The 27,100-nt window shown below is 36.7% G+C and overlaps 1 protein-coding gene across 1 annotated transcript in view; it reads left to right on the forward strand.

Annotated features, from left to right (window-relative positions):
• Positions 1 to 27,100, forward strand: part of btv (dynein cytoplasmic heavy chain beethoven) — a 696,240-nt gene that overhangs the window by 648,592 nt on the left and 20,548 nt on the right. The window contains exons 65-67 of the mRNA XM_090384033.1: positions 10,772 to 10,927; positions 18,760 to 18,841; positions 22,335 to 22,534. Of these exons, the coding sequence (XP_090240159.1) occupies positions 10,772 to 10,927; positions 18,760 to 18,841; positions 22,335 to 22,534 (438 nt within the window). The remainder of the gene's footprint in view (positions 1 to 10,771; positions 10,928 to 18,759; positions 18,842 to 22,334; positions 22,535 to 27,100) is intronic.

The raw sequence follows: 27,100 nt of genomic DNA on the forward strand, positions 1-27,100 counted from the left end.
GGTGCTATGTCTGCGAAGTGTGTGTCTTGTTTTGTTGTATCTAGCCACTTAGCTACTAGAGAGCAGCAATCACCAGGATGGCTGCTCCCTAGTACCCATCCTCATCACGAAGAGGCAGGCCACAACAATATGCGTACTGTCAAACGAAAGTGACAAGGTAAGAATCCTGCATCCACTGTAGGAAAATTCCATTCCAGCAGATGCCAGCAAATCCCGTACCACTGGGAGCCCAACCCGGTGGTACCAGCAGATAAAAAAAAATAAAATAAAAATAAAAAATATATATATAAAAATAAAAATAATAATAAAAAAATAAATAAAATAAAACTAAAATAAAATAAAAATAAAGTAAAGTAAAAATAATAATAATAAAATAAAATAAATAAATAAATAAAAACCGCCAAGAATAATGAATTGAGCAGTGGTCATGTAGCTCTGTGATGGGGTGGCAACCAGCAGTAGTCGCATTGTTAGAGAAATCAGTAGTTAAAGTCTGGTTCCCCTTGTTTCATAATAAAATTTCAGGTAGACTTGGCCAGGGTGACACATGACAGAAGACTCAGTGGAACTGATGCCAGGAAGGGAGGAAAAACATATACAGTCAATGATGGTAGGTGAAATCACAATTCAGTTATAAGGCAGATATCCTGATAGTAGGGAAGCCGGTTAGCTGGCGCCATCTGTTAAAAATTTCTTTTGCAAATTCTTGGAAGATTTCAAGAGTTTCCTTATTTGTAATTAAATCGTGTTCATTTCCAGGAGCAAAGTGATGAGATGTGGTTGAGATCTGTTGCCGAAGGTCTTGGTAAATTGGGCAGGAGTAAATTATGTGTTGCCAGTCCTCGATGCCCCCGCATAAGCAAGAATCTGTAGTGGTCAGATTAAACTGTAAGAGCTTTGCATTCAATGATCCATTACCTGTTATTAAGTATGATGTGTAGAGACTGGAGAAGAACCATTTCTGTACAGTGTTGGAAGAGGTAAATGAGATGTCAGGTATAAACGACTTGGTTACAATACCTTTAGTATTATGAAACAACAGGGATTACCTTTATTTTAGATATAGGAAGCTTCTTTTCCAACCAACTCTCCTGGTCCAATGCGCTAATAATTCTTTGGGAAGGCGATATCAATTTTACAAAACATGTGAGACATCTTCCCCACTGTCAGAACCGTAGTGTTCAGACCCCTCGGTCTCAACCTTGAGAGCTCAAGACTTCTGTCTTCAAACACCATACCTCTGGCAGCAAGGAAACCATTATGTGGATTGACATAAAATTAAATTTTAATTTTATGTCATTTTAATTTTAATTTTAAAATTATAAAATTAAATAATAATATAATGAAACAAAATTCATTAATATAATGAAACTACATGAAACTTCAATCAATATCCGTAGACCATTCCTATTGTCCGATGATTGGTCACTTATACGCATGCATGAAGAACAAACACTACAACATAAGACAAAAGTTTCGGATTAATTGTGAGTTGCTCTATTCTTGTGAACATGATACCCCGAAAAGTTCTAGTCTGACAAGGAATGTAGAGAATAATCTACATTACCCCCCCCCCATATGCATTAAACTTTTTAGACCCCTAAATTTAACTCTAATGTCAAACTACTGAACCAAAGAAAATAATCGGTCCATATTTATTAAGCGGTTTAGATCTTCAAAATTTAATTTTATGTCAATCCATGTAATGGTTTTCTTGCTGCCAGAGGTATGGTGTTTGAAGACAGAAGTCTTGAGCGCTCAAAGTTGAGACCAAGGGGTCTGAACATTACGGTTCTGACAGTGGAGAAGATGTCTCACATGTTTTGTAAAATTGATATCGCCTTCCCAAAGAATTATTAGCGCATTGGACCGGGGGAGAGTTGGTTGGAAAAGAAGCTTCCTATATCTAAAATAAAGGTAATCCCTGTTGTTTCATAATATAATAGAATATAGGAATTATCGAGCACTTAATAGCTCTCTATTATTAAATCTATTAAATACCTTTAGTAGACAAGGACCACCTGGATTGCCAACAGCTGGTTAGAAGATTCCAGCATTTCTCTTTTTCTTTCTTTGGGTCAGCAGTTGGATCGACAGCAATATTAAGGAGGGTAATAGATATTCCTTTCCTAATATAATAGCAGAGACCTTTATAAATAACATGTAGGGCTGGTGTGGAGACTGTACGGCATGTTTGAAGCAGTGCCAAGAGAAAAGACCTTTGTATAGTATCCAGTTGAGATTTTATGGTAAGAAGGCTAGCCCTTTGAAACCAAATACAGGAGGCATATGTTAGAACTGGGATAAAGACGGTACAATACAAGATACGGAGAGTGTTGTTTTTTAGTCCCCATTGGGTATATAAGTTTCATGAAGAATAGGAGTCCTGCTAGAATGAAGCATATGGATGAACATGTTGAACCATTCATTCTGAGGCCAACATCTGCCAGGTTGAAGAAATGTTTTTTTGTGACAGAAGATCAACAGTGGATGAAATTTCAACAGTTGCAGCTATTTCTGTTGGACCAATGCATACCATACTCCATGAAGATCTCAGAATGAGCAAGCTGTCAGCTCAGTGGGTTCCAAGGCAGTTTTCCCAGGAACAGAGAGACAGTCATGTCAACTTGTGTGAAGCAGTGCTCACTCAAGATGCTGAAGTGAATGGATCTTTCTTTTCCTCAATTGTCAGGTGGATGAGACATGGATTCCACTCTTCAGTCCGGAAATGAAATGTCAGTTTGCCCAATAGAAACACACTGATTCATCATCATCCAAAAAGTTCTGTGTTGCTGCAAGTGTAGAGAAAATGATGGTTGCTATTTTCTGGGATATTGATGGAATAGTCCTTACACATTGTGTACCCAAAGGCACTACAGTGACAGGAAACCCATATGAAGAAGTTCTGAATAAAAGGTTCCTCCCATTTCCTTAGAAAAATGTTCACACAGACTGAATCGCATTTGTTTCCATCAGACCAATGCTTCACCCCCATCATTCTGGAAATGTGCAAGATGTTTTTAAAGAAAACAACATTTAGATTATCCCACATTCTCCATACTCACCTGATCTTGCACCTAGTAACTTTTGGTTGTTCCTAATGATGAAAAATGCTCTCTTTATGGCAGAAGATTTCCTAGCTGACAAGCAGCTGCTTCTGCCTTTTACCAGTGAGCCAAACATACCTCTAAAGAAAGCTTTGCCATATCCTTCACAGCTTGGAAGAACAGGTGTGAAAAATGTAAGCAGCTTCTAGAAGACTATGCTGAAAAGTGAGGCGAGTGTTACCTCTATCTTGTGTACTTTATGAGAAATACGAGCTGACTGGGCTAGCCGGGTGGGTAAAGTGCCTGCCTATCAACCCAAAGGTCGTGGGTTCGATTCCCACCTTGGGCTTGGATATCAAGATGGTGCCGCACTATCCAGTTGGATCTCACAGCCACGATACACAAAGGAAGCAGGAAAAAACTGGTTCCTTCATGTATTGCTCACATCATATGATAATAATAATAATATGAGAAATAAATTTGTAGACCTTATAACTTGTATAATGGCCAAATGATGCAAGGAAGCAGGCCTTTTGTGCACCTGCCAAAAATAAATCTATCATTTATACCTTTCCCATTACCAAAGAGTAAGTATAAATTGCTATAACAGGAAATAGATTTGCACAATACAAAGCATCATTTCCCTACATGGTAGAGGAATAACAGTATGTGCAGTAAAAGCAAGCAGACTAGCCCCACGTATATTTATATGTTTATAATGTCAGAAAATGTGATGGCAGTGATATAAATGTAGACAAACATTGCAAATTTATGGACATCATCTTGAGAGAAGGGTCAGTCAGCACAGTCTATCATCATCTCACACTGGACAAGTTGTAGGATGTTGTTTGTTGAAAGATACCAGGTCTGTTGTGAAGATTTGCACTCTTGTTTTAAGACACTGCTGCACTACACATGTAGATCAAGCAGCATGGTTGGAAGGTTTTGTTACATCCTTTGCATTATTCATCCCCCCCCTTTGGACCATATAAATGGCATTCATTAGAAAATATGCAACTAATGAAGATATCATACAAGTGGTGGTAGTCTAGCCACAGGTACTTAATCATGATCTCTTTGCTAAACTGGCCCCTAGTGCCAAGCGAGCAATCAAAGCGAGTTTAAAAGTGAATTAGAAAGCATCTTCTCTAGAATCAGCAGATTACTGAGAATTTTCAAGTCTTTATTTGCAAAAATTATTTCTTTTCTGCTCTTCTAAATAAAGAAGCAAGCTTTCCAAAAGAAAGGAAAGATACCTTTCTCCTTTTTGTATATAGAACTAATCTACATAACACACTAACCTCTTATCACTTGGTCACTGGTGGCACCGCTCCTGCCTCCACGTGGCGGGGCCAGTAACCTGGGAGAGAAGTTATCCTCTAGGGCTAAAAGACGCTCAACTCCTGACTTGAATGAATTCTATCATGACATATCACAATCCAAGAGACATAAAAATGAGAATCAGCAGGAATTTCCAACATTCCTTATACTCCATTCTCTTTCAACTAAACCTATGAGTGCACTTTCACCATTTCTAATTCAGAAATGTTTAGAAAGTGTGGCTGGTTCACCGAAAATGGTGAAAAGACTCCGATCTGGAGATCTGGTAGTTGAAACAGCTGAGCATCAGCATTCTCGGGCCCTATTGAAAATATAAACTTTTGTCGGAATACCTATACAGGACACCCCTCATGCTATATTAAATAGTTGGAAAGGAGTAATCGCAGAGTGGGGCCTAATGAATGTCACTGAAAACAAGCTAGTTGAAAAACTAAAAGAGCAAAAAGTCGTCCAGGCAAAATGAATAATGATTGAAAAAGATGGTGAACTTGTTCCCACTAGAAACATTATTCTGACATTTGGCACACCAACCTTACCATCATGTGTCAAAGCTGGATACCTGAATTGCCACGTGCAACCTTACATTCCCAACCCAATCAGATGCTTCAAGTGCCAAAAATTTGGACACTCGCAAACAGTATGTCGAGGAGACACTGTCTGCCCAAATTGTGGCTCTAAAACACACACGCAAACAGATTGCACCGCAGAAACGCCGCAATGCCCAAATTGTAAAGGCCAACATCTCCAGCATATCCAAAAGCATGCAAACTCTGGAGGGTAGGAAAAAAGATTCAAAAATACAAAGTCGAACAAAAGGTTACTTACTAGGAAGCAAGTTATGCTCACCAAAAGTTACTTATGCTGCAGCAACCCAGAAATACCAATCAATAGGAACACAAACGGCAATCACAGTGCTCCCCCCATCCATTTCAATAGCCAACTGGGCTCAATCAGTGTTATCATCCCCACAGAAATCACCTACAGAACAACGGAAAATAACTTGCGCTAGCAATACTCCTCAAACAGTCCCACCAACTGCTTCTCATACTCAGCGAGAAACTGTAAAACTAAAAGCATTAGCCCCAAACATTGAAGACAAACCATGCTCAGCAAATATGGATACCGATGCTTATATCCCACAGGATGAGCCTATCTTAGATTTACATGCAGAAGATGACATGGACATTGGACACTCTACCTTTTCAAAAAAAGAAAGGTTGAAACTAGATCGATTCAAACAAGCTGAATACAAAAAACAGACAGAACCATACACAACTGCTAAATCTAAATAATTCAAAACATTTTGCAATGGAACTGTAGAGGTCTACAAAGCAACATTTTTTTATATATTTATGACCTAATCAAACAGTACAGTCCAATAAGCTTCTGTCTGCAAGAAACCAATCTAACCCCACAGGTGACTCCAGTGATTAAAAACTAAAGTGTTATCAGCAAGATAGAAACAATACTAACTCAACATGAGGAGGCGCAGCCATACTTGTTGACAACAAAGTTCCTGCAAAACAGATCCCTCTGCAGACCATATCAGAGGCTGTAGCAGTATGTACAAATTGTATTGTTCTGAATTTTATGTTAACTGTAGTCTCTGTACACCTTTCCCCAAAAAAAGAATTCACTGTGAAAGAACTGGAGGACCTTATAAAACAGCTTCCATCTCCTTTCATTCTGCTTAGAGATTTCAATGGGCATCACCCTATGTGGGAATCTCCCCAGATGATAAACGAGGAAAAATCATTAAAAAAGTACTTGACAACCAGTATCTTACCTTGTTAAACACTGGTGCTGACACTAATATCCACTTTCCCACCGGAACGTCTACTGCTATTGATTTATCAATATGTTCCCCAAAACTGTTCCCAGTCATTCAGTGGTTAGTTTCAAATAACCCACTGAATAGTGACCAATATCCAGTTATTTGCAAAGTGAAAACGCATAGAACCTCACATATAGCCAGCTGCATAAAATGGAAATTCACCAAAGCAGATTGGAACAAATTCACCGATGCAGCTTCCTTTGATGATCGAATCATTAAAAGCCAGCCTATAGATGATGTTACTGACCACATTACTACACAAATAATAACAGCTGCAACCTGTGCTATACTGAAAACCAGAGTTGGTCCTCACAGACATGCCAATATCTGGTGGAATGATGCATGCTGTAATGCCAAAAAAGAACAGAATAAAGCTTGGAATCTGGTAAGTACCCAACAACTAACAACTTGATTAACTTCAAGAAACTTAAAGCTAAGGCCCATTATGTGCAGAAAAAGGCAAAAAAAGACTCTCGGATCTGGTTTACTCCACCATTACTAAAAATACAGACAGTAAAAAAATTTGGGACAAAATCAAAAAACTGAATGGTAAATCCCTCCCAAAATCAACACCCATCATAAGTTGGAAATGTAAAGACTTCTCTCTAGTGGAAGTCGCAAATGCCCTGTCAGAATGCTTTTCTGAAACCTCTGCCACGTCAGCATATGAGCCAGCCTTTAAACAAGTAAAAGCCAATGCAGAAAAATATAAGTTGAACTTCAATACAAGAGCATCTCTTCCAAATAATCAGCCGTTTAATCTTTTTGAACTAGAGAGCTCCTTAAATAGATCACTAATAGTGCACCAGGGCCTGATAGGATAAATTATTTGATGCTTAAACATCTAAATAAGAGCTCTGAATTCATTACTGATCTGTTTTAACCGGATATTCTCAGAAGGCTACTATCCTCGTTCTTGGCGCCACTCAATAGTCCTTGCCTTTCCTAAATCTGGAAAGGATCAATCAGATCCACAAAACTGTTGGCCAATATCTCTTAGCAGTTGCCTTGGTAAGACATTAGAAAAAATTATTTATGCTCAATTAGTATGGTACCTAGAATCTCATTCGATAATAAACAAGAACCAGTACAGCTTTAGAAAAAATCGGTCAACTCTAGACCTTATGATCAAGGCAGAATCCAACATATGGAATGCTTTTATCCATAAAGAACATCTTCTCATGGTCTGCCTGGATATCAAAAATGCCTTTGATACCACCTGGCGCTACGGCATTCTTCAAAATCTGTATGCCATAGGACTTCGGGGTCAGCTACCACTAATCATTCAGAGCTTTCTCCAAAATAGAACCTTTCAGGTGCATTACTGCAATTCACTATCCCATACATTTGTCCAAGAAGAAGGGATCCCACAAGGATCAGTTCTTAGTGCGACTCTTTGCAGTTAGGCTAAACAATGCTACAGATAATATTCGAGCTAATGTTGACACCTATATGCAGACCTTTCAGTATCCTGCCACTCACAAAATATGGGCTCCATCGAGTGTCAATTGCAGCTCTCAATAAATAAAATAGAATCATGGGCATCCTACAATGGTTATCACCTCTCTGCAAAAAAAAAACAACTGCTATTCACTTCTGTAAAAAAAAAAAATATTAGCTCCATCCAGATCCTGAGCTAAGTTTAGGAACTCAACCAATAGCACTTAGCAAAAATATCTGGTTTTTGGGCCTAGTACTCGACACTAAACTTAACTTTCAGGCTCATATAACACAATTGCGAACTCTGCATGAAAAATATGAATATCCTCAAAGTTATCTCTTCTACAGCATGCAGAACCAATCGCTTCACACTTTTACACCTGTATCAAATCATGATAAGATCTTGTCTAGACTATAGAGCCCCAGTTTATGATTCTGCATGGAAGATAGCATTGGCTTGGCTCAATCCGGTGCAGCATAGTGCTCTCAGGATTGCTTTAGGAGCCTTTAAGACATCCCCAGTGCAAAGCCTGTATATAGATGCCAATGAACCTCCACTACATCTTAAGAGAAAAGTATTGTTTCTTAGCTATGCAGCCAAATTACGTAGCATCCCTTATCACCCCATCTGGACATATCTCTTTGAACCTCAATGGGCAAACTTCTATAAAATAAACCCAATGAAAACAAACCTGCTGGCATCCAGCTACAGGAGCTAATACAATGCTGGAACATCTATCTTGGAAATGTATCTCAAGCTGCAGATGCAGTACAAGCACCATGGGCAATATATATACCTCTATATGATAACTCCTTTCTTCACTGGGGAAATTACTCCCTCTCGAATCAAAATCTTAGACAGTTACGTGATGCTCATGCATTGACCAATGCTCACAGTCTTCATGTATATACAGAAAGCTCAAAAACTGACATATCCGTAGGAGCTTCAGTGGTCCTTCCTACATCCACCGTCTCTGTCCAGTTACCAATAATTGAATGCAGTGTTTTTACTGCTGAACTCTATGCAATAAAAATGGCTTTGAATCTCCTTAATGACCTATTAAATACCCAGGTTGTAATATATACAGACTCTTTAAGTGCAGTGAGTGCCTTACAGAATAAATTACATTCCCATCCACTTCTCACACAAATCAGATCACAGTTATGTAACCTCAATAAAAAGAAGCTGACTGTCAAATTCTGCTGGATACCCAACCACGTCGGAATTCCAGGAAATGAGCATGCAGACGAAGCAGCAAAGCACCCTACTTGCTTTGATTCCATCCCAGTTCCTTACTCTGATTTCAAACCAATCATACGACAGATATGTACTGAGATGTGGTCTGAAATGTGGCATACCCAGAGAGAAAACAAACTTCTTGAGATAAAACAGAATCCACAGTTGTAGAGATCCAGTTTCAGACTAAACAGGCACAAAGAGGTCATGCATGCAAGACCACGAATTGGCCATACACATCTAATGCACCTCTTTTTACTGCTAGGAGAAGATCCTCCACTTTGCTTGCACTGTAGCTCCCTACTTACCATTAAGGATATCCTAATTGAGTGTACACATTACCATTCAGTTAGAATTGCATGTTTCAAATCACAGCTTAATTTACACAAACCTCTACAACTATCCCATATACTTGGAGATGATAGCAATTTCTCAGAACTTTTTACTTACCTGAAAATGACCAACGTTTACAGTCACTTTTAGACCTATTTCCTATGACATACACAGTCACTTTTAGACCAATTTCCTATAACATACACAGTCACTTCTAGACCAAAGTAACAGGCACAATTTTGCCATAGTAGCCCTTGTGCCATTAAACCCCACTCTAACAACAAACAACAACTTTGCTAAACTGTCCAGCACTTGTCTTCTGGTGTGAAGTGCCAAAACTGTGGCAGCAGTTATATAAAAATATATATTATTTTTATGCCACTGCTCTTGTGCATTCTTTTATCCCTGTTGTAATAAATGAATCAGCATAATAACCTTATCTACCTTACTTTCCAGATCCCTCATACATCCCTGTTTAACAAAAAATGGGACATTCCACATTAACCAGCTGAGATATCTCATTTACCATATTATGTTAGTAAACTGTATAATCAAATGCAAAGAACCCTTTTGAGAGTAACAGTGAAACCACAGCTTCCATTCTAAGGTTGGCACATGGGAGGATTTGTAAAAAATTATATAAATCTATTTATTATTTATTTCACTACCAAACTATAATGTATAACTATTTGCTCATGGACTATTACATGCTTGTGGGATGAAAAATCCACAATATTTGCTAACTACAGCCACCATGAAAATTAGAAATTCTCCCAGTCACTGGAACTTGCATTCACACCTTTCCATACAAAGCAAGCCACTATGTCATCAGGTAAGGCATATAGAAAGATTTTTAAATTTCTTTTGATCAGAATAAGGTTTTTTACATTAACTGGATAGTTATGGCTAAGTGTTATCATATACAATCCAATTTACATTAACTAAATCACTAATTTTTCATGGTTTTCCTGTCGGGTATACTACAATAAATAGCTCATTAATAAAGTCAGTTTAGAATTCTATTCTGTGACATCTGAAATTATTTAAGTGCCATAGTTTAGAAAAGAACATTAAATATTACTTTGATAATGGATAAGGTAAGAGTTCTTTTTTATTTAGAAAAATATTAATACAAAACTGCTTTAATTTTAGTGTTGGAAAGATGGGATAAAATAAACATAAGCATCTTCTTTACTTTGAATTTATGAGTTTTCTGAAAATATATTCTACAGAAACAAGCATACTTATTGAAGTAAACTCTCTCTCTTCCCCCCCCCAAAAAAATTGTTTTTCTTCTCTTTCCCATTGGTATTGAAAATATAAATACTGGATAATTATATCCATAAAGAAAGTTATGCATATTTGCATATTTTATTTTATTTGGTGGTCACCACTGAGCTTTCTAAAAGATCTAAAATTTAAACAACAAATTATTGATTTTCTTTAAATTGTGAAATAGTGTCTTGTCATATATATATTTTGTAATAAAATTTATTTATTAGCAAGTTATATTTATTCTTTCTTTCATTCTCTTTTTAGGCTCCTCCAAGTGTGAAAAAGAATCTTCTTAGAACATATGATAATTGGACACCTCAGTTTATATCACAGGGACAAAATATTACTCGCTCTCAAGCATTGTTTGTATTAGCATGGTTTCATGCTATTGTGCAAGAAAGAAGAACATATATCCCTCAAGTAATCCAAAAGTTTGCAGCATTTTTCTTTCTTTATTATTTTGAATAGACGTGCATCACTCGCATGCTCATAAAGGAGACAATATATACCATTAAAACAACACACATTTAATAAACTAAAAGGACAATATCACCATAACACCTGTCTGAAATCAATGCTATAACATCTGAAATAATAACTTCAATTATAGAAAATATTTTTGTAAGAACGCACCAATGTATAACATCTGAAGATGATCATTTGCCAGGAATTATTTTTTATACTTAAAATTTAAATTAATATTTATAAATTTATAGTAATATTGCTATATCTATATAAGGGGAAGTCTTGTCTGACCAATTTGATTGGATAGTATGATGTGGTCACAAAGGAACTGGATGCAAAAAATAATTTCGATATCATATACTTGGATTTCAGGAAACTTTTGATACTGTTGTACATGGAAGAGTACTGTACAAATTGGAGCAATATGGCATTAAGGGCAAGTTGCTACAATGGATAAAAGGATGGTTGAGTGGGAGAAGACAGAGAATAACATCAATGGGTACTGCTCTACGTGGAATAATGTTATTAGTGTAGTCCCCCAAGGTTCAGTGTTGGACCCATTGTTGTTTTGTATATTTATCAATGATATTGATGAAGGTATATCAAGCTTAATGTCAAAGTTTGCAGATGATACAAAGGTTGGCATGGTTGTTAATAACAGTAATGACAGTATGCTGCTGCAACAGGATCTGGAAACGTTGGGTAGATGGGTGGAGAAGTGGCAACTGAAGTTTAACATTGACAAATGGAAAGTACTGCATATGGGTAGCGGTAACCCCAGAGAAATGTACTAACTATGTGGTGTTACACTCAGGGTAGTGGAGAATGAAAGAGACCTGGGGGTAATTGTGCAGACAGATATGAAGTTTTCTGAGAAGTGCAGACAGGCTGCCATAGTAGGTCACGGAGTCTTGGCAATGATATACAGGAATTTTGCGAGCAGGGATAAGGAGGTGATTATCCCTTGTATAAGGCAATGGTCAGGCCACACCTTGAGTACTGTGTACAGGTCTGGAAGCCTCAGGCGCCTCCGTAGCCAGGTGGGAAGGAGCAGCAGTGCGTAGCACACGCTTCTTGATTAGACCGGGGTTCGAGCCCGTCACCACCAAATACGGAGGATGCGGAAAGGTCAGGGAATGACCACCGCATATCCCGGAGCAATATGGCCTTAGTTGCTAATGCTCCTAAAAAACCAAAATAACATAACATAACTGGAAGCCTCATTTTAGGAAGGATGTAGAGTTGCTAGAACGAGTACAGAGAAAGGCAACAAGACTGGTGAAGGGAACAAAGGGTGCACAAAGGGAACAAAGGGTCTTATGAAGAAAGGCTTAAGTTAAGCAAGTTGCAGCATCTGGAGACTAGGCACTAGACTGAGGTGATCTGATTGAAGTGTATAAGGCCTTGAGTGGATTGAGCAGGCTCAATGCTGATGGAATTCTTCCTCTTGCTCAGATTACAAACCTGAGGGAGGCATAGATTCATGCCCTGAGGAAAGACAGTTGTAGAATAGATGTGAGGGTAGTTGATTGCTGGAACAAACTTCCATCTGTTGTTGTTGTGGAAGTTGATAGCCTTAAATAAATTCAAGGCAGAACTAGACAAACATTTGGAATGAATGGATCAGTGAAATGGGAAGGTTTTTTTTTTTTTTGGGGGGGGGGTGATGCTGTACAAGCTTGCTTTCTTGAATCATGTGCCTCTACTAATGCTAATATAAAAATATAGAAATATAAAATCCTTACACTAATTTAGGTAGACCTTGTTATTACCATCATGGCAGCGCCTCCGTAGCCAGGTGGGCAGGAGCGGCAGTAAGTAGCACACGCTTCTTGATTAGACTGGGGTTCAAGCCCGTGACCACCAAATACAGAGGATGCGAAAAGGTCAGGGAATGACCACCGCATATCCCCGAAGCAATATGGCCTTAGTTGCTAATGCTCCTAAAAACCAAATAACAAACAAACAATACTATCATGGCATATTAAATTCAGTAATTCAAAATAAACCAAATAAAATCCTTAAGTGGAGGTAAAAAACAATTAAAATAAATATGTAATAAAGCTTTGAAAAACTACACTCTTGTTTTAGTCATGTTTGCATAGGTCAGTATGTTCATTTTCAAGTAACAACTTAACTCCCAACAGATGGATTTTCATGAAGTTTTATATTTGAGTCTTTTAGAAAGAAGTACCTAGCCATCCTATTCATTAAAATGAGACCAACAAAAATTCAGCATCCCCCCTCCATAAAATTTTGACTTCTCTACATATAAATGGAAGTTTGTTTCAGATGTTTGAGCATTACTCTTATATGGAAAAGTCAGATTTGCATTGGATTATTTTCAGTATATGTTCTTGTAATCCCGCTAAAGGTTTTAGGATCAATTCCTTTTCTATATTTCTTTAACAGAGATCTGTTCAGAGTTGATAGCTGCTCAGAATAAACTCCAGTAGCAATAGAAAAACAATGTTTTTGAACAAAGGAGCAATATTTGTAATACATTTGTGCCTGAAAGGTTACATATTAAGGTTATTTTAATAGAGAACTTGCTACTATCTAGAAATTGAGTATTATTGAAGATAAATTTAGGTAAAGGAAATTCTTTTTTGTGAGAGATAAGACAAAATGGGTTTTAAAATTAGCTAAGCTATCTGCTTCCTATTAATAAATGAATTAGACAGCAGCATTTGAGTTCTTAATTGATTGATAGATAGATAGATCTATCAATAAGTGATTGTGATGATTGAACAATGTTTGTGTATCACAATGTTTTTCAAACAGGAGAGATTGCTTCTACAGGGATGGGATACACTTAAATAGAAAGGGTGCAAGAATATTTGCTGATGCTATCGAGGCAGTGTTAGGTGGGTCGGAAAACTGCTAGCTTGGGGGGAGACAAAGACTAATGGATTAACAGTAGCCACTGGCAGAGGTGAAAGAGATTCTTGCACTGCTTCTATTGGAATGAGCAGAAGCCTGAAAAACAAGATGCAGGATATTTCAGAGACTGCTGGAAGTCATTGCGGTACAAGTAAACACATGGGTTGTGTTAGGGTAGCTAAGAATAGAAACAGGTGCATGTATACTTGCGTGTACACTAATGCTAGGAGTTTAGTAAATAAATTTGATGAATTTGAGGTATTACTCAAAACATCAAAGGCAGATATTGTTGGGATATCAGAGACGTGGTGTCACACAGATATAAGGAATGCAGAACTGGAATTTGGGGAGTACAACGTCTACAGAAAGGATAGACAGGATAGGAAGGGAGGAGGGGTTATGCTATTAGTTAAAAAACACATAAAATCCAAGGAAGTGAAGCCAGTTGACATCGCTGGACAGTGCAGTGTTGAGTCAGTTTGGTGTGACATAAGCATAGGTAAATCAAAATTGAGAGTAGGAGTGTGCTATAGGCCTAATGACTCTGATGAGTATAATAAGATACTGTACAGGGAAATAGAATGGGCCAGTAAATCAGAGAGTCTTATAATGGGGGATTTTAATTTCCCAGATATTGACTGGAATTTGTGGGTTGGTCACTCACACACTAGCAAGGCTTTTGTGGATTTATTGGATGATTGTTTTCTACATCAGCATGTTCGTGAGGCAACTAGAGGGAGTAATACTCTTGATCTGATTATCAGTAGTGATTCTTCATGCATTAGGAATCTGCAGATAAATGAACCACTGGGTGGCAGTGATCACAGTGTGCTGAAGTGGGATTTACTCAAGGAGGTAACTACCATCAGAGGTAAAGGGAAGGGTTTTTGCTTTCGTAAAGGCGACTATGATGGTCTGAGACAGTATTTAAATTCTATACAGTGGGACCAACTGATGATGTTACCAACAGCAAATTCAAAATGGGAAGCATTCAAGGAACTAATCTTGGAAGCTACCAGGCTTTACATACCAACCAAGAAATATTGTTCAAGGTTCAGGCCTAAATGGTTGTCAGATGAACTAATGAGACATATGGCAGAGAAGAAAAATGCATGGATACATACAAATTAATGGGTGACGTGGAAGCCTATGATAGATATAAGTTGGTCTGTAACCAAGTCACAAAGGAGATTAGGCAGGCAAAGGCAGATTATGAGAAATCCTTGGCAAAGGATGCAAAGAAAAACAGAAAAGAGTTCTTTACCTATTTAAACTCAAGAAGGAAAGGGATGAATCAGATTGGTCCACTGGATGTTGATGGTTCAACAGTTGAGGATCCAGCTCAGGTGGCTAACAATCTAAACGAGTATTTTGCATCTACATTCACACATGAGGAGTTATTCAGGAAGGGGAATGTCGTAGGTGAAGTAAACATTGGCAGTGAGCTAGATGATTTTCTAATAACTGAGAGGAAAGTGGAGGAGAAATTGTTGAGGATAAACATAAAAGAGGCACCCGGGGTGGATGGGATCTATCCAGTTATATTAAAGGAGGCAGCAAAGGAAGTAAGCAAACCCCTAGCCATAATTATGAGAGCTTCTTTGGACTCAGGGGAGGTACCCATGGACTGGAGATGTGCAAATGTAACCCCAATTCACAAAGGAGGATCAAAGGCTGACACAAGTAATTATAGACCTGTTAGTTTAACTTCGGTTCCAGGAAAATTAATGGAGGCACTGGTTAAAGAAGCACTGCAGGATCATCTGGACAAGAATTCAGTTATAGCTCAGACACAGCATGGTTTTGTTAAGGGCAGGTCTTGTCTGACCAATTTGATTGGATACTATGATGTAGTCACAAAAGAACTGGATGCAGGGAATAACTTTGATATTATATATTTGGATCTTAGAAAGGCTTTTGATACTGTTGCGCATGGAAGACTGCTGCACAAATTGGAGAAGTGTGGCATTCGAGGCAAATTGCTGCTATGGATAAAGGGATGGTTGAGTGGCAGAAGACAGAGAGTGGTAATCAATGGACACTGCTCAACGTGGACTAATGTTATTAGTGGAGTTCCTCAGGGTTCAGTGTTGGGTCCATTGTTGTTTTCTGTATTTATAAATGATATTGATGATGGTGTATCAGGCTTAATGTCCAAGTTTGCAGACGATACAAAGGTTGGCAGGGTTGTTAAGGACACTACTGATACTATGCTGCTGCAACAGGATCTGGAAAGGTTGAGCAGATGGGCTGAGAGGTGGCAAATGAAGTTTAACATTGACAAATGTAAAGTACTACATATGGGAAACAGTAACCCCAGATCAACGTATCAACTCTGTGGTACTACGCTGACAGTGGTAGAGAATGAAAAGGACCTGGGGGTAATTGTGCAGGCAGATATGAAGTTCTCTGAGCAGTGCAGACGAGCTGCAAGAGTAGCTCATGGTGTCTTGTCAATGATATACAGGAATTTTTCTAGCAGGGACAGGGATGTGATTATTCCCTTGTATAAGGCATTGGTCAGGCCACACCTTGAGTACTGTATACAGGTCTGGAGGCCTCATTTCAAGAAGGATGTAGAGCTGCTGGAACGAGTACAGAGAAGGGCAACAAGATTAGTGAATGGAACAAAGGGTTGCTCTTACGAAGAAAGGCTTAAGTTTTGCAAATTACAGAGCCTGGAGACTAGGCATCGCCGAGGTGATCTGATAGAGGTGTATAAGGCTTTGAATGGCTTGAGCATGCTCAATGCCGATGGGATTCTTCCTCTTGCTCAGAATAATCACCTGAGAGGGCATAAATTCAAATTGAGGAAGGACGGATGTCGGATAGATGTGCGGAAATTCACCTTTAGCCAGCGGGCAGTTGGTTTGTGGAATAGACTTCCATCGCTTGTTGTTGAAGTTGATAGCCTAAACAAATTTAAGGCTCAGCTGGACAGGTATTTCGAACGAATTGAGGGGTGAAATGGGAGTAGTGGTTTTTTTTTTTTTTTTTATTGGCTGATGCTGAATAAGCTTGCTTTCTTGCATCATATGCCTCTACTAATGCTAATGCTAACCAGGAAACACCTTTCAGCAAATTTAATGTGCTGTAACAGCATTAATCAGTGTGTTTTTGTTTAAAGCTGATGAATCCATACAGTTACACATAACTCTGATTACATTTGTGGGAACAGCATATAATTTAATTGATATATACATGCCTTTTGTCATGTACAATCACTGTACCTTATGAGAGATGTTAGAAGTGCCTGCCGTTTTGTGCTGAACATATTCAAAATTCATTTGTGCTAAACACGACATATTTTCAGGAATATAGTGAAGCATGTTTTTCGGAATATTGGTGATAGTGTCACTCTTCAACTGAATATAATTGTTCACAAATGCCTCTTTAAGATATCCCCACAGAAAAAAATCAAGAGAAGTAAGGTCCTATGAACTTGGCAGCTAGAGTCTTTTAGAGATCAATTACACAACCTTAAAACACAAATGCTCTTTGTATTGCCACTTCAAATGGTATGTGTGTAATTGCACTTTTTAAAATCAACTCCCGTGTGGTGAATTTATTTGATAACCTGTATGTCTTGAAATATTATCTGTATTGTCTGTCTGTATCTGTAAGGAGATGAGTGTGAAATATTGCTCCAAATTAAAGCAACTTTTTCATTTCATCCCATAATAGTCCTGTTGGGCTAGGAATTGGAATTCTGAGTAGAGTAATCCATTGTCCTGCTGAAAAATGTAAGGATGTGTTCCATAAAATTGCATTAAAAGAATGGCATTATTGAAGGTAACATCCACAAAACTCATCAATTAAATGACACACTACAGAATATGATTGCCACAAACACCATGCTTCAATTTAGAGATGATAAGCCCTTTTCAAAATTTTCTCCAGATTGGCACCACAACTAAATTATTCCACAAGCATATATTCAAATTCATCACTGCAGAGAATCCTTCTCCACATTTCCAGTTCCTGTATGCATGACACTATTATGCAAATCATTGTGCGTAAACTTTTGCAATCAAAAGTTTGTCAGTGATGACTAGTTCTTAGAATGCTGGTGATATAGTGCTGTGCTGTGCTGTGCTGATAGAGTATGTATCTGAAAACTGCTACTTTACATTTTTGGACCTCTTGAGTGATTCTTTGGCAACTTTGAATGCAGTTTTTCTGAACAACACAGCCATCTCTTTGGAGATCATTTCTTGTTGAAATACATGATTTCTTTGGTCAATGTTCAGTGTTGGCATGTTGGCTACCTTCCACTTGCATGTAATTTCCCAGACAGATGTCTTCAGAATGTTGATAAGTTCTAAAATTCATCACACACTAAGTTCTTATGCATCTTTGAAAGGCATTACGTAGAAAAATCAGTTAAAAAAGAAAAAAAAAGGTACTTCACACTACATGTTAGTAATGCAGGTTTATTTCTGTCTCGTTGCACAGTAATTCAGGCATGTCTATTGACAGTTATGCATTAAACACGGGATAAAAACCAGGAATAACTGCATTCAATTAAATTAACAGATCAGCCATTTCATAAACTCACAAATAATACTGGTTTACTTCATCAGTGACTAAAGTTCTGCCATATAGCATCATATCACCTGTCCATATTTAAATTTGCCAGGCTTGTTTCTATATGGCAAGTCAATTAGAAATTATGTCTCTGTATTCTGTAGCTTCATGAATACCACTGTGCTACTTCACTGTCTTCTACAATATTTGCATAACCAATAGTTTGCATGTGTTTCCACACACTGAACACACTGTTCAGTGTGTGAAAACAATGTGGAATATTATGATTAAAGTAATATATATTATTAATATTGCATTTTGATTTCTTTTTAATGTATTTTATTTCTTTTATATTTTAAAAAAACTTGTTTATTCAGGGTTGGACAAAATTTTATGAATTCAGTTTGTCGGATTTACGAGTGGGAGCTGACATTATTGACAGACTGTGTGCAAGTTCAGGTTAGTTTTCTTGTTATTTCTTTTGTAATAACCATCAGTTTTTTGTAATAACTTTGTAGAGTATAAGAATGCCAAAACAAATGAAGCAGTTCTGTGCATGTCACTAACATAAATTAGGTCAAATAGCTTTAATTATTTTATAATTTTTTGAAATATTCCTTCCTGTTTCAACTTTTCCAGATCCCTAGTATGCTACTGCAACAGGATCTGGTAAAGTTGAACAGATGGGCTGAGAAGTGGCAACTGAAGTTTAACATTGACAAATATAAAGTATTGCATATGGGTAGCAGTAACTCCATATCAACTGGGTGGTACTACACTCAGGGTAGTGTAGAATGAAAAGGATCTGGGAGTAATTGTGCAGTAAGATAGGAAGTTTTCTGAACAGTGCAAAAAGGCTGCAAGAGTAGCTCATGGTATCTTGTCAATGATATACAGGAATTTTACTAGCAGGGATAAGGGGGTGATTGTCTCCTTGTATAAGGCAATAGTCAGGCCACACCTTGAGTACTGTATACAGGTCTGGAGGCCTCATTTTAGGAAAGATGTTGAGCTGCTGGAACGTGTACAGAGAAGGGCAACGAGATTGGTGAGTGTAACAAAAGGTTGGTGTTACCAAAAATTGCAGCTTCTGGAGACTAGGCACGTGCAAGGTGATCTAATTGAGGTGTATAAGGACTTGAATGGATTGAGAAAGCTCAGTGCTAATGGGATTCTTCCTCTTACTCAGATTATTCACCTGAGGGGGCATAAATTCAAATTGAGGAAGGGCAGTTGTAGAAGAGATGTGTGGAAATTTGCCTTTAGCCAGCTAGTAGTTGATAGCTGGAGCAAACTTCCATCTGTTGTAGTGTGGAGGTCAGCAACTTAAATAAGGTCAAGAGAGACATTTGGAGTGAATTGGATGAGTGAAGTGGGAAGGGTGATTTTGATTTTTTTTTTTTTTTTTTTGGCTGATGCTATATAATGCTTTCTTGCATCATATGCCCTATTAATAAATGTAAACTGCCATGCATTACATTAGCTAATGCTAATGTAATTACATCTAACAATTCATTGAATTATCTCGGTTTTCTGTTGATTTATTTCAATAATTTATTGAAATACATAATTTGACCACAGATCAAATGCTTTCTATATATACTTTAAAGTCCTCACAGTTAGCAGGGTGGTATGATTACCAACTTCCATACCACATGGAATAAGCATGGGTTTGAATCCCTTCCTGGCAAAAGAATTTTTATTAGACTTTTTCATAACATGGCCAAGTTAGTCAGATTCAGGAGAGGGTTGCCTAGTGTTATATCCTGCAAACTCAGGTTTTTTATCCAGCAAACAGGCAAGCTGACTAAAGAGTATACACAATTAGACATAAAAAAACATCAACAGGAAAGGTATAAGCTTCAGGGCAGAATAATTTTGCTAGTAGGGAAAAGGAGATGATTATCCCTTTGTATAAGGCAATGGTCAGGCCACGCCTTGAGTACTGTACAGGCCTGAGGGGGCATAAATTCAAATTGAGGAAAGACAGTTGTAGAATAGATGTGCGGAAATTTGCCTTTAGCCAGCAGGTGGTTAATTGCTGGGACAAACTTTTAGAGGGAATGGATGTGTGAAATTGTTCTGTTCTTGTTTTTTTTTTTTTTTTTCTTTTGGCTGATGCTACGTAAGCTTTCTTGCATCACATGCCGCTCTTACTATTACTATCTCCATTTGTTTAAAAATTAGATTCTTCACAATAACAAAAGAACCAAAAGTAAATCCCAATATTCCAGTGTCAATAGACCACAGATCAAACAGAACACACAGATGAAAGTAGTCTGAATTGAAAGAGGAGACAAACTCACTATCTAAGAACAAAACAGTGAAAATTCTTCCAGATTTGACAAACTAGTTTTTGGTTTAAAAAATTTATTATTTTATTTTGTTGTTATTTATTGCCTTTTCATCTTTTATCTTCATACCTCAGATTCACTCTGAAATTATCTTTTAGATACTGTAAGAAATGCTTCTAGGTCCTCTGATTAACTTTGACTTAATTTCATCACCACCTCTAAATTTTTTTCATTCTAATTCATGCTGTAACTAGATCTGAGCTCAGTGTCTGAATCTTATAGCAGCATGATTAAAATACTGAAGTAGTTACTTATTCAACCCACAGCTACATCTTTAATAAATTTAGTCACTGCACAAGGTAGAACAGATTTTAGTTGGATGTTCTGGTAAGTTTTTTTTTTTTTCTCTCATTGACTTACAGTTAAATTGCTGATAATTCCTGTACATTTCTTTTTGTCAATGAATTGTTTTGATCTGTGTTAATTAAAATACCCAATTTATCTTTTATAATTTAGCTTCTGTTATAGAAACTAAATTATAAAAGACAAATTGTGTATTTCTAATTAAATAAAATATCAGAGATATCAGTTTATGATTAACATGTTTATACTAATTTGTATTTTTCATATTATTCATCTTTTCTTCTCTTCCTACTTTCTTCAGACTCAACATTGGTTCCAAAAAGGTCAGATGAGGTTCCTAAACAGCAAGATTCTTTATCTTCTTTTTTTAAATTTAATTCATAGTAATTTTGCTACACTTAAGAACCAACAAATTATCATTTTGTCTCTTTAGCAGATGGATTTAAGTGTTTTAATTCTTTGCAGTTAATATCCAGAAGTCGACATAAGGTAGTTATTTAGTCACTTTTGAGGGTAATCATAGTGTTTTATGCACTAAATTGCATTTAAGATTTACAATTTTACAGCATGATGCCCTAGGAAGTACAAAGTTCCAAGCAGAGCTTGCCTTGCTTGGCTTTTGCAATCTTGTTTATTAACATGTTGAGTCAGACATAAAGATAATATGCCTTATTACATTAGTGACTGTCTTGTGAATATTTAAATTTCGATTCATATGCCATATCACCACACAAATACATTTACATGCATAAAAAATATTCAAGATGAATTCATTCAGGTACAATATTTTATGCAAATTAAAATTATAAATCAGATGACATTATTGTCTAAGTTAATTGCTAGCTCTCTGGGCCCAATGTTTGGGATCTTTTTTCCATCAAATTTGACCTTTGTAGCACAAGGGAAACCAAGAGTAAATTACATTTGTATAACTTACCTGTGTTAACAATTTTGGAATACTATTCATTATCATGCCTTCTGTAATTCTCGTATGTAACCCTTCTTGCTTTATAATCCAAGATAGCTTGTGCCATCTGATGGGAATTTGTCTACTATTAGTTTTACTGCTGTATAAAAGTTTCCATTGTATAATTATAGAATAACTAATATAACAAATATAACAATTATTATTGTGTTTTAAAAATAACATTACTATTTTAAGTCATAAAATAAATTATAAATTTAAAATAAGTTTGTTTTCTTATAATTATTTTGATAACTCGTATTATTTTTTATTATTATGAAAGAATTGTTTCATATAGATAAAACTATGGAAACTATTTTTTTCCTCTCAGTTGGAAAGAATACTTGGGATTATATATGCTCTCTCTTCGAACTGGCTGTTTATGGAGGACATGTTGACAATCCCTTTGACATGAGAGTCCTCGTCTCCTACCTAAAGAATTTCTTTAATCCCAATTTGATAGGTTCCTCTGGAATTAGTAGAAAGTCACTACCTGGATTATCTTCTTTTCCAAACTCCACTGATTATAAGGTTTGTTAAATACCTTTTTACCACTTTTACACGGTTACTATAAATAAATTTAATTTTAAGATTTATTAAAGTGAATTTCATGTATGACATACTCCAAAATCAGCCTTATAACAGACCACTTTCAGACAGTACATAAGATCTGAGTTGTTCTACTACTAATCCTAACTATCTAATTGCGTTTTATTTGTTATTTGGTTTTTAGGAGCATTAGCAACTAAGGCCATATTGCTCTGGGGATATGCAGTGGTCATTCCCTGACCTTTCTGCATCCTCCGTATTTGGTGGTCACGGGCTCGAACCCTGGTTTAATCAAGAAGCGTGTACTATGCACTGCTGCTCCTGCCCACCTGGCTATGGAGACACCCACCTAATTGTGTACTACACAGGTAGTGAATAAGCAAAAAATAAAATCCTTTTTTGCGCTCCTTCACTTTGTATTCTTTTTATTGCACCAGTCTGGGAACTTTACTGAAACACCTCATATAATGATCTTCACATTTTTTGAAGCATAAAAAATATGAAGAAATTTTGTAGCCATATATCAATGTTTTGTGCTTTTCCAGAGGAAGAGATCTGTAGGCCTTTTTTTTTTTTTTTTTTTTTCTCAAAAAAAAACATCATGGTAAATTATGTAGTCAAACCAATAATGTACTTCAGGACGTTGAAGATTGATTACACCATGTCATGAAGAGGATTACATTGAAAAGTGTGTTATGCCTCTACCAGCAAATGTAGAGAATCTGAAAGAAAAGAAAAGAAAAGACCATATATGCTATGCCATCACAACATTTGACAAAGGACCATTGTGTAAGTAACAGGAACTGGAATACTGTATACAAGGGCCGTGGACAAAGCAGTTGTTGTTATGATTTATATAGCATGTTAGCATCTAAGACCATATTGTATTTCTGTAATATGTCTGTACAAGTATATTTTTACTGGATGATTTGCATGTGCAGGCAGGTGCCTTCGTAGCCAGGTGGGAAGGAGCAGCAGTGCGTAGCACACGCTTCTTGATTAGACCGGGGTTCGAGCCCGTCACCACCAAATACGGAGGATGCGGAAAGGTTAGGGAATGACCACCGCATATTCCAGAGCAATATGGCCTTAGTTGCTAATGCTCCTAAAAAAAACCAAAATAACAAACAAACAATAACAACAAGCATGTGCAGGCTGAAAAACCCAGAATAACTTGGGAGGGGGGAGGACCATATTCCCTTCTCCTGTTTTAAAAGGCTTTTAATAATTCCTCCAGTTTCTAATGGGATTCCTACTTCTTCAAATGAGTGACAAATGGCAAAACCAGTAGTATACTGACACAGAGGACAATGAAGCAGTGGCAGTACTAAACCATATGCACAGAAAAGTCAATATAGGATTGTGTGTGTGTGTGTGTGTGTGTGTGTGTGTGTGTGTGTGTGTGTGTGTGTGTGTGTGTGTGTGTGTGTGTGTGTGTGTGTGTGTGTGTGTGTGTGTGTGTGTGTTATGCAGGGTATAGCACTATTGCCTATACCTGACATGTGTAACGACAATATAGTTAGTGGAAAGTAATGCAGCAGTTTAATAATGCAATAGTATCATGGACAAGTGATTTAGCAAACGTTTATGAAGCATAAGAAGTTACATTGATTACAACTAAGGTTGCATAAAGACATGATGGTACAGACTGCCTTATTGAACTGTTCTTTGATGGATAGATAACTTTCATTGTAAATGTGACAAATTGCATGACAACAAATCACATTCAAGTTTACCCAACAGTGAATCAACCTGTTGCTGGGTTGTAGTTAACCCCAAAACAGGGACATTCTAAGATCATATAGAAGTGATACCTCTGAAAACTTTGTTTCACTTGAAACACAGGCACCTCCATAGCCAGGTGGGAAGGAGCAGCAGTGCATATCACACGCTTCTTGATTAGACCGGGGTTCGAGCCCGTCATTACCAAATACGGAGGATGCGGAAAGGTCAGGGAATGACCACCGCATATCCCCGGAGCAATATGGCCTTAGTTGCTAATGCTCCTAAAAACCAAATAACAATAACAAACTTGAAACACATGCCAAGAATGCAAACACAGTATGGCTACGCATTCCTTAACAATATCATCTGCCGCCAACACCATAACAAAACAGCACTGTCTTGTGGACATTCTGTTGCATGACAATGCATTGTCATATGGCCACTAATGTTTGTAACCTTTTGAATTGGTAGAATTGGAAAGTACTCTAGATGACCACATCCGCTATACTGTCCAACATTAGTCCTTGTGAATTTGATTTTTGCCAAGATGGAAAAATTGCCCAGGCAGATTCTTTCATCAGACATGATATCCTGTGAGCCATAGATGGTTACTTCTCATGGCTCACAGGATAATATGTGAACCATGTAAGTGCTGAATCAGAGATGCTTATCTGCAGATGGCATTTGTTGTCTTCCACGTGTGGGAACATATTATGCCGATGGCAGGAGATTAAATCACAGGAATGTAATTATCAAAAATATGCAAACAAATAGCCAAGATGTTACTTTTTTTTTTGAAAATCCTTATAGATATCTCACACAGAATGCTTGGAAACTTTTATAACCAGTTAGTTAGTTTCAGACAAGGGCAGTAAGGATTTTGCCATTGGAAACTGTAGTTTTCATCCTGTAAAAAGGAATTTTGAATACACATAATTTGTACACAGTACATAAGATGCTCGATAAGCTTATAAACTGACCTGGTGCCTTATGCATCAAAAAGTTCCCAGATTCATGCATGCATTAAACATAACTAGAGACCCATGTTTTTAGCAACAAAATTTTTTAAATTTAGCATTTTGGAGCAAAAAATTTCCATAGTCTATTTAGATTTTTATTATGAATCCCAAATTAAATGAAAGCATCATACAAATTTCAATGGAGCTTTCTTTTAAATTTGTATGTTGATCAATTACAACCAAATTGTATATGCTAAAGTACCTTTCCACATAAACAGTATTGGCTGGGTACCATATTGATTTAATTGTATGTTTCCAACTGCTTCATACTTTATTTTAGTGACCAACAATAACTGAAGAATATCAGGTTTTAAGGCACATTTAATATTGGAGGTCATTTATTAAGAAAATGTTTGTACCTTTCAATACATTCGATATATGTCAAGTTGAAAAAAGGTATTTTTCTAAGTAATGTCAGTGTTTGATCTACATTAAATGAGCATTCTTCCAGCTGCTGAAGGGTTAAACAGCTCACCTAAAACCTCATAGAATGTGTTTGTTGGATCCTTTAAATGGGCATCTAAGAAGAAAAAGATTTTTTTTTCTTGCACATTACTTAGTAATTCTAAAGTTTCTGCTGGGAAAATACCATCTACATTATTTTATAGGCCATTTTTAATATAATGATTTCTTCCCACAATAAGTGAACATATGGATAATTAGATTCTTCTAATGAATCCAATAATGAAATGAATTTATCACAAATTTCACTTACATATTTACATTCAGTCCTTATTGATGGATCCAACTCATATATTTCTATTATTTTTTTTTCTGTTGTACCATGTATGTGATCAGAATTTTTGAAGAAATCAAATAATGGATTGAAATATTTATCTAAACATTTCACCAATAAAACCATGAGTTCTAACTTGTAATGACTGGGCTTGAAAATAGTTTTACAGAAAGATGTGGATAACATGTTTCCAAAAATTTTATGTACTTTGACTTCATTTTTCTTGAATTCAAAAGTACCATTTGCATTTTGATAATTACTTCACTAAGCGATTTTAATTCCTTCATTAAAATATTTCCTGCCCAATATTATAAATGTAAAATTTGATTTCCTATTAAAACTGAAACTATTAAAGCAAGACATCATAGTACAGTGCTGAATCAGAAAAAAGCCCTAACACATTTGTATAAGAAGTATCATACTCTTTTAAAGTGTTGAAAATAGCTTGACAATGTGGTAGCATTCAGTCTAAAAAATTACAAGATGTTAAATATATTTTCTGTTCATAAGATGGGAACACTGTTTCAAATAAAATTGCAAATACACAGCATCCCTTTTTATCTACTACTACTATCACTATAGGTTTATCTTTGCCATTTTGTTTGATTTCTGCTTTAATGCTTGCTCTTCAAATTGTAATATTCCCTCCTTAAACAGTCCACACATGGTAGATCCCCAGAACCTTGTACATATTTGCGCTTTGAGTCACATTAATACTGTGTCTTGAATAAAAATTCACTTGTTCTCATTCACATGCTTCTGTCATCTAAATTTCCTGTTATTTTTGACTGGCAACTGTGAGATTGACTGGTAGAAAGTTTTGATAGTCACTTATAATTAATATTATGTTTGTTCAGATTATCCTTCATCTTCCAGTCTAGTCACTTGAAGAATGAATTTCATAATACATTGTACCACAGTGGCCAAAAAAAACTTTTTTTAAGGTTGCTTTTCTTTTCAACCTATCTTGCCAAAAAACTTTTGGTAACTGCAAATGAGGCAGTTTTCTTTGTTGACCCACACTGTTTGTGGGTCATAGAGAAAACACTAAGTTTTTTGTCTGGTGAT

This window comes from Mastigoproctus giganteus, chromosome 10, assembly GCF_048544385.1.
Source record: "Mastigoproctus giganteus isolate SK-2022 chromosome 10, ASM4854438v1, whole genome shotgun sequence".
In the NCBI taxonomy this organism is placed as follows: Eukaryota; Metazoa; Arthropoda; class Arachnida; order Uropygi; family Thelyphonidae; genus Mastigoproctus; species Mastigoproctus giganteus.